The 8,409-nt window shown below is 34.9% G+C and overlaps 3 protein-coding genes across 3 annotated transcripts; 2 read left to right on the forward strand and 1 right to left on the reverse strand.

The window, feature by feature from the left end:
• The first annotated feature begins 846 nt into the window (after positions 1-846).
• LOC136412545 (ankyrin-1-like) lies at positions 847-2,064 on the forward strand. The gene is made up of 3 exons (XM_066395624.1): positions 847-893; positions 1,013-1,657; positions 1,788-2,064. Exons 1-3 carry the CDS (start codon positions 847-849, stop codon positions 2,062-2,064), a joined length of 969 nt encoding a protein of 322 aa, XP_066251721.1.
• Positions 2,065-3,384: 1,320 nt separating this feature from the next.
• LOC136412546 (myosin heavy chain, clone 203-like) lies at positions 3,385-6,162 on the reverse strand. The gene is made up of 5 exons (XM_066395626.1): positions 6,041-6,162; positions 5,669-5,960; positions 5,456-5,626; positions 4,517-5,098; positions 3,385-4,461 (listed from the first exon to the last, which is right to left on the reverse strand). Exons 1-5 carry the CDS (start codon positions 6,160-6,162, stop codon positions 3,385-3,387), a joined length of 2,244 nt encoding a protein of 747 aa, XP_066251723.1.
• A 752-nt stretch (positions 6,163-6,914) lies between these two features.
• Positions 6,915-8,012, forward strand: LOC136412547 (glyceraldehyde-3-phosphate dehydrogenase-like). Its single transcript, XM_066395627.1, has one exon. It carries the CDS (start codon positions 6,915-6,917, stop codon positions 8,010-8,012), a length of 1,098 nt encoding a protein of 365 aa, XP_066251724.1.
• The last annotated feature ends 397 nt before the right edge of the window (positions 8,013-8,409 follow it).

Consider the following 8,409-nt stretch of genomic DNA (forward strand, 5'->3'; position numbering starts at 1 on the left):
AAGGGGAGCTTATGATTTTAGCTCACCATGCTCCTTACTTAATTTATTTATTGCCTGGTATGATTACTGTTAAAATGAGTAACCAAACAGAAAAGAAGGTTGTAATTGATAGTGGCGTATTAGAAGTTGCAAATAATAATTGTAGCATTATAACAAGTCAAATTCAGGTTTTTGATCGTGCAATTCATGATGAGAAATCGTTTAAAAATAAGAGAATTAGTATATATTTAAGTTATCTTGATGAGAAGTTTCTTTCTTAGTTATTTTAGGCAAAAAGTCAATTATCATTCAAGTGGCTATAAGATTTTTGCTCAGGGGGCTCTTTTTTGTCATCCCAGAAACCCCGGGGTGTCATCCCAGTGTCGGAGTACTTTAGGTGTATGATCCCAGAGTGTGATGGTATGGGACCATACACCTAATCAAATAAAAATTAAAGAAGGAGAGTTGGTTGTAACGGTTGGAGATAACGACTTTGTTTTACCTGGAATTTACGTTGGATAAACTACAAAAAATAACAGGTAAAAATCAACGTAAATTTAAGATAAATCGATTTTATTAGTATTATCAAATCAAAATCTGTTTTTAATTAATCAATAATACTTTTTTACATATTTTCATCCCCTTTCATGGATTTTTTAATTTTATAGATGATATCTAATATTATTAGAAGCATTGTAAAATATCTTATGAGAAAAATTATAAAATATATTAGCATTATTGGTATTGCATGTTTAGTATTGTTATTTTTTATATCTAATGTGGAAACACGCGTAAAAACACAGGAAGAACAATTATTCCTAGCTGTAGAAGATGGTAATGCACAAGAAGTAAAACTATTACTCAAAAATGGTGCAGACCCAAATCTCTACTACAACCCAAAAGAATATTCAGAGGTAAGGAGAGCTGGCGGGTTATTTCTTCTATGGATTGCTGCAAGGGATAATAAGTTAGAGATAGCAAAACTTCTACTTGAATATAGTGCAAATCCAAATATTCAACATCTCTATAATAGAGATAAGTCTATACCTCTATACATTGCTGCAAATTACGGTTACTTGGAAATAGCTAAGCTGTTGCTTAAAAGTGAAGCAGATCCAAATATTCAAAATTATCTAGGCTATACGCCTATATCCACTGCTGCATTTAATGGTAAAGTAGAAGTAGTAAAACTACTACTTGAACATGGTGTAGATCCAAATAATTTTCAAGATAGTAGCGTTTCTTCTCTATATTCTGCTATCAGAACCAATAAATTAGAAGTAGCCAAACTATTACTTGAGCATGGTGCTGATCCAAAAACTTCAAATGCTCTCGGAGCTATTACGTTTTATGCTCGAGATGATATTATAGAAATAATAAAACTACTATTTAAGCATGGTGTAAATCCAGAGGCCCAATATAAAGGAGTTGCACTTATACATGTTGCTGCAAAGTACGGTTACTTGGAAATAGCAAAATCATTACTTAATCACGGCATAAGCCCTAATGTTAAAAGTGATCAAGGTGCCACACCTATAGCTTTTGCTGCATCTTATAGTCAATTAGAGATGATAAAATTGTTGCTTGAACATAGTGCAGATCCAAATGTTCAAGATAATAATGGGAATACACCTATGCATCATGCTGCGTTTCGTGGTCCCTTGGAAAAAGTACAATTGTTAGTTAATCATGGTGCAAATCCAAATATCCAAAATAATAAAGGAGTTAGACCTATATATGAGGCTGCATTCTCTGGCAAATTAGAGACAGTGGAATTATTACTAAAAATATAACACAGTTTCAAATAGCTACATCACACCTATTCATAATGCTATAAAGCAGGGAAATAAATTAGAAGTGGTTAAGCTATTGCTTGAATATAACACAAGCCCAAGCCTTAAAGCAAAAGGAATGTGTCTTGCTGCATTTTCAAACGAATTAGCAATATTAAAATTCCTACTAGAACAAGGTGTAAATCCAAGTGGTCAATGTAGTGATGATGGCGCTACCCCTATATCTCTTGCTAAACAGCAAGGCAACTCAGAAATAGCAAAATTCCTGCTTGAATATAGCGCAAACCCTTGATATTACAAAAAGTGACCTTACCCAGAAAAAGTAGAGAGAAAGTTAAGACGTTTTTATCATGAGAATAAATTGTGCAGGAATGCAATAGTTAAGGGAGTGTTAAATAAACTGTGTCAAACCGAAAAACAAAGTAATAATTGATATAAAAAAATGGAGGTTTGACATGAGTCAAAAAATAGCAAATAGAACTAACGGATTGGTAGATTACAAAGAACTAGAATCAAATATTTTATCATCTATCAGAGAAGGTAAACCGCTAACAGGAAGGGGTGGAGCATTAACACCATTGATAAAAAGGCTGTTGGAGGCAAGCTTGGAAGGTGAAATAGAAAATCACTTATCAAATGAAGATGAAGAAATGCGAAGACTTTGCGCACAAGTGCAGGGTCGTTTGAGCTTTTAACGCCAAGAGATAGAGAAGGAAGTTTTGAACCGCAAATAGTCAGAAAAAGACAAACAAGCCTACATCCAGAGCTTGAAGCAAAGGTATTAAGTACATTTGCCAGTGGTATGGGCTATAGAGATATAGCGTCATATGTCGAGGAAATTTATGATCACAAAATATCGGCAGCAGAGATATCCAGCATTACTGATAAACTGCTACCAGTAATCAATGAATGGCGCAACCGTCCGCTGTAAGCGATTTATCCAATAGTTTTTATGGATGGAATGTTCTTTAAAGTGAAAGAAGATGGACGTTGTGTAAGTAAATGTATGTACAATATATTAGGTATAGACCAGAATGGCAGAAAAGAAGTTTTGGGCTTTTATTTAGCTGAAAGCGAAGGAGTTAACTTCTGGTTAGGGGTGCTAAATGACCTCAAAGAAAGAGGGGTAGAAGATGTTCTAATTGCATGTGTTGATGGTCTAAAAAGCTTTCCTACAGCAATAAACAGCGTATTTCCTAACGCAGAGGTACAGCTATGTATCGTGCATCAAATAAGGAATTTACTAAAATATGTATCGAGCAAAGATGTAAAAGTTTTCATGAATGATTTGAAAAAAATATATCGTGCTACAAGTAGAGAAATTGCTGAGAATTACTTACTTGAGCTGGAAGAAAAATGGGGAGAAAAGTATCCATTGGTTGTAAAATCGTGGCAGAACAATTGGGAAAATTTGTCTGGTTATTTCAAGTATTCTGGCCCTGTTAGAAGCCTAATTTATACTACCAACCCAATTGAGGGGTTGCATAGACAGATCAGAAAATTCACTAAAACTAAGGGTTCATTTACCAGCACAAATGCCTTGTATAAACAGGTATATTGTGCTATAAAGAAAGCAGAGGAAAAATGGACTATGCCTGTACATGACTGGGCGTTAACCATCTCTCAGCTTGATATTTTCTTTCCTGGTAGATTGAAAATTGAGTTGAATTAAAAATGCGGTTTGACACAGTTTATTTAACACTCCCCTGTTCAATGAATGTATGCTTACAGTATTAGTGTGACTCATCGAGGAATTAGGTGTGTATTCTTTTTTAGCTTTTTCTGTTAATTGGTATTCGTTTACTCCTCCTTGAGTTTGATTACACATTCCCTGATCTGTAGATAAAAATTTATCTCTTATGCTTGATGTCAGTTGTAACTCTTGAATCTTATCTAAAAAAAATCTCATTCTAGCTTCTACTAGCTCTTTCACAACAATTTCTTTAAGTAATTCTACTGAGTCGTTATTATTATTATTCTTGCTATTAAAGCTGTGCAAGATAGAGTCTACAATCTTATTTACCCCTTCTTGTTTGTTAAATTCTAATTTTTTTACGCATTTTCTAACAGAAGGTGACAACTTGGCTTTTAACGTGTCATCTCGTAGTTCTTTACCCATATTTTTTCCAATGTTACAATGTTCGTTGACAACTTCTTTAACCTTAGCTTCTATGATCTCCCTTGCGGATTGTTTCAAATTACTTTCTAATAATTCAAGCAGCTTACTGCTTTCAAATTTGCCATCATCTTGATTTGATAGAGACTTTATAGTTTCATTAAGCACGTTATGGCAAAAGTGTTTCTCTTTAAATTCAGGAAAACCTTTTTTTAACTCCTCGTTTTTCCCAGATAAAAAGTTATTGAGACCCTTATCCCTAGAAAGCTTATTGGGCAAGTTTCGTAATTTTGAAAGAGTTGATTTTGCAGTAGATACTGTACTCACTGCACCTGCCTTTTTAGCCAATTGACCTTCTTTTGCTTCCTGTAGTTTCTTAGTGTCAGCTTTCAATTGACCTTCTAAATCAATCTCCAATTGTTGTTTAGATTCTTGAACACTTTGTAATTGCTTCCCCAAGTTCTCCATTTCACCCAATTGAGTAGTCAATGTATTCACACTTAATCGTAGAGCTTTGTTTTCATGACCTAAGTCACTGACTTTATTTTCTAATTCAGTATTTTTGTCTTTAGCCTGACACAATTTATCAGTCTGTGATTTAAGTAAAGCCACTAATTTGCTAGCTTGCCATTGTTGATTCAATTAATTTATCCTCCTTGTCCTTTAACCTACTCTTAAGTTCTATTATTTGTGCTTGCAGACTTTCATTATCTTTCCTAGTAGCTTCAATTTCTTCTCCTTGCTCTCTTATTATCATGTATTGATCAAATATAGTTTTCTGTTGTTCATCAACTTTATCCTGCATTGCTTTTTTATCTTGTTTGTATTTGGTTAGTTCCTCTTCTCGTTCGCCTGCATCTTCTGTAAGTCCCTTATAACTCTTTTCAAGTCCTTCAATTGCAGATCGTAATTCTCTATTTTCTTCTTTTAAGGAAGCATTTTGTAAACGTTCAAGTTCTAATTCCTGATTTATGCCCTCCAGCTGTTCTTCTAATGCTTCATCATCTTTCTCTGTTATCAATGCTACTCCATCAGTCTGAACCCCTCCATCTTTGTTTATCACTACACTTTGGCTCTCTTTCTCTACAACTTCAGGTTTTAAGTCAACTTGAACACTTCCATCTATTGTCTTAAAAGCATCAGTTTGAACTTCATTGTTTGCAGTAGTTTTATCGTAGTACAAAATATTTTCTGCCCATCTATTCCATCTCTTGGGCAATATTCGTCCAATCGTTTTTAGATATAACCAAGCAAATACAGTAGACCAGCTGTATTTTTTTTCCTTTCGCTTAATATTAATTTCATAATTAACCTTATTATTAATATTTAGCATAAAATTACCTCATTTTTTAACTTTAATTTACAGAAAATTTTAATAGTAATAAAGTTATATATATTAGTATAAATGTTAAACAAATACTAACACAGGTGTCAAATTATGGTAAAGTCTTTGCCCGCCTAATACACTTTAAGCAGAAATGTACATGTCTGCAAGTACAGCATTTGCTTTTTCTATCGCTCTTGCTAACACTTCCTGTTCATTGTTCTGATTTTTCACATTGATTACCTGAGCAGCCAAGTTTGCAGGAAAAGTGACCAAACTGACTTCCCATAATTCCACTTGTTTTAACACTCTAGCTCCACTTTTATGATCAACATCATACTCTATAGGTATGTAGCCGATGGAAAGTCCGTTAATTGTTCCGGTTTTGAGCATTAAGTATGCTTCTTCTGCTTTCTGAATACCCAAAAGTAAATGTGCAATTATATATAGACCAACATCATTTTCGTAAATATCTATGATACTACCTATAGGTTCGTCAGGATTATGCTGCCAAAGGAGTTTTATTTTATTTCTGTTTAAATTTTCCTTAAATGCCCCAGGCAATATCAGATCATTTTGTTTATCAACTATATTAAAAACGCTAGCATAACCAGAAAATACACCGTTTTCTCCTATGCTTTTTATTGACAATGGTGAATAGAGAAATTTCTTATTCATAAAGCCTCCTGTAGTATTGGGAATTTTGTTTCGCAATGCACTGCGATATAATTCTATTATATGCAGTGCTCTAAAAGGGGGAAGCACTTTTCTTAGTTACTAAAAACGCTAACTAGAATCCAGATTGGACACTGGGTTATAAAATTCTACGTCATACCGCCGCGGTATCTCTTAGCATAGATCCCGCTAACACGTAGCGGGATGACGGTTGTCAGGCTAGCTGTCATCCCAGTGCCCTGACTACTTGAATCCAGAAAAAAGAATGGTGTCATCCCAGTGCCCAGACACTGGGATCCAGGAATTTTATTAAGTTGGTAAGCATAAAAATAGGTGTTTTACGTTAAAATACAACGTTTTCGATGAGATTGCAGGAAGGCTGGATCCCAGTGTCTGGGCACTGGGATGACACCCTCCTAGTAGAAACGCTTTTGTAATTGCAACATTCGTGCAATCTTTAGCCATAAATATTAAGAAATTTACCAAATAAAAAAAAGGCAAAAGAAGCCCCGTGGTGGTTAGCTATTCACTATGTACTAAAATATCGGCGTTTTTTTTATTCTAAAACGCTTGATTAAGAGCGATTTAGCTGCTTTTAACTTGCAACTAACCTACACCGCAAGTGTTTAAGAAATTTACCAAGCAGGAAAAAAGGCAAAGAAACCCTAGGGTAGCTAGTATTCAAATTCTCCCTTGTCAATTTGACGTTTTTTGCTGTCTTAAACGCTTTGTAAGCGCGTTTCGGCTTATATAGGTAAAAACCTAAAAATTTTTAAAGACATGCGATGCATGTAGTGCGAAAAATTAAACATGAGACGCCAAATACCCTAAGTTTTTTGTCATTAACCTGCACAGATTGCGAAGATAAATAAATAGCTTCAATTTTATGATAAGGGGGCTGGCGGAGTTTGTCAAGCAAGTTTTTAGCCCTGTCTCCTTGCTATAATGTTCATATCGATAGAAAAGCAAAAGAATAGAATGAAATATCAAGTGATATCCTCTATAATTAAATTTTTTGAATGAAGAGATGACGATTCGCGTAGGAATTAATGGCCTGGGTAGAATAGGCAGAGGCGTATTGCGTGCTATTTTCGAAATAGAAGAATATAGCAAACAAATAGAAGTTGTAGCTGTCAATGGATCGCTCGGTGCTGAGCAGCATGCACATTTGATTAAATATGATTCTGTTCATGGCAAATTCAGTGGTGATATTGATTTTAATGAGTCTCAAAATTGGATTTCTATAAATGGCAAAAAATTTTCTTTATATAGAGAACGGAGCCCTGAAAATATTCCTTGGAATGTTGATGTAATACTTGAATGTACTGGTGCATTCAACAAACGTGAAGAAGCAATAAGGCACAAAGCAGAGAAAGTAATTGTCTCTGCTCCAGTTCCGGATGCTGATGTCACTATAGTTTATGGTGTGAATAACGATATGCTCAAAAAAGAGCATAAAGTGATATCAGCAGGTTCTTGCACTACAAATTGCCTTGCTCCGATTGTGAAAGTCCTACATTCTAGTTTAGGCATAAAAAGCGGTTTTATGACTACTATACATGCCTACACGAATGATCAAAATGTTCTTGATGGTAATCATAAAGATTTGCGTAGAGCAAGGGCTTGCGGATTATCTATGGTGCCAACTACAACCGGGGCAGCAAAAACAATTGGTTCTGTCATCCCTGAATTAAAAGGAAAGCTAGATGGCACTGCCGTCAGAGTTCCAGTTAGCAATGTTTCTATGGTTGATTTTAAATTTACGACTGATAAGAAAGCGACCGTTAAAGAAATCAATGAAATGTTTAAGGATGCAGCTCTCTCCTCTACGTCATTCCAGCGCGTGACGCTGGAATCTAATTTCTGGATCCCAGTGTCAGCTACTCGGATGACATCAGAGGGTACTAGGATGACAGAGGGTTATCCAATGTCAAATGTACTTTCTATATGCGCGGAACCTTTAGTCTCAATAGATTTTGTGCATAACCCTTATAGTGCAATTGTGGATTTAACTGGTACATATGTTACAGGTGATATATGCAGGGTTGCAGCGTGGTATGACAATGAGTGGGCTTTTTCGCTGAGAATGTTAGACATAGCATTATTTAGCTATAGTAAAGTATGAATGAAAACTCGAACAAATATGCCTCTTTTTATGAGCACTTTGCGGAACTCAGAAAAAGAGTTATCTTTTGCTTTCTATTTTTTTGCGTTGCTTTTGGTTTTTGTTATTACTTTAAGGAAAATATATACCGTTTTTTACTTGCACCTTTAATAGAAGCAACAAAAGGTAGCGAAGGTTTTTCTTTAATTTACACAGACTTAACAGAGGCATTTTTTGTGTATCTTAGAGTTGCAATAATGAGTGCACTTTTGCTCTCCTTTCCTGTGTTTGCATGGCAATTCTATATGTTCTTAGCACCTGGGTTATATAAAAGTGAAAGGGCAGTGTTGTTGCCATACTTAATTGCAACACCGGTTTTATTTGTAATGGGAGCTACTGTAGTCTATTACTATATATT

Source organism: Euwallacea similis, chromosome 12 (genome assembly GCF_039881205.1).
Source record: "Euwallacea similis isolate ESF13 chromosome 12, ESF131.1, whole genome shotgun sequence".
NCBI lineage: Eukaryota > Metazoa > Arthropoda > Insecta > Coleoptera > Curculionidae > Euwallacea > Euwallacea similis.

Bases quoted from the DNA above. Each gene is read 5' to 3' on its own strand.
- LOC136412545 (XM_066395624.1), top strand. From the start codon at position 847: ATGGTGCAGACCCAAATCTCTACTACAACCCAAAAGAATATTCAGAG. The intron at 894-1,012 runs GTAAGGAGAGCT...TCTCTATAATAG, and splicing joins ACCCAAAAGAATATTCAGAG to AGATAAGTCTATACCTCTAT. The intron at 1,658-1,787 runs GTTAGTTAATCA...AGTTTCAAATAG, and splicing joins CCCTTGGAAAAAGTACAATT to CTACATCACACCTATTCATA.
- LOC136412547 (XM_066395627.1), top strand. From the start codon at position 6,915: ATGACGATTCGCGTAGGAATTAATGGCCTGGGTAGAATAGGCAGAGGC.
- LOC136412546 (XM_066395626.1), bottom strand. From the start codon at position 6,162: ATGACACCATTCTTTTTTCTGGATTCAAGTAGTCAGGGCACTGGGATG. The intron at 5,961-6,040 runs GTAGAATTTTAT...TCCCCCTTTTAG, and splicing joins AGATACCGCGGCGGTATGAC to AGCACTGCATATAATAGAAT. The intron at 5,627-5,668 runs GTTGGTCTATAT...TTGGGTATTCAG, and splicing joins TAGATATTTACGAAAATGAT to AAAGCAGAAGAAGCATACTT.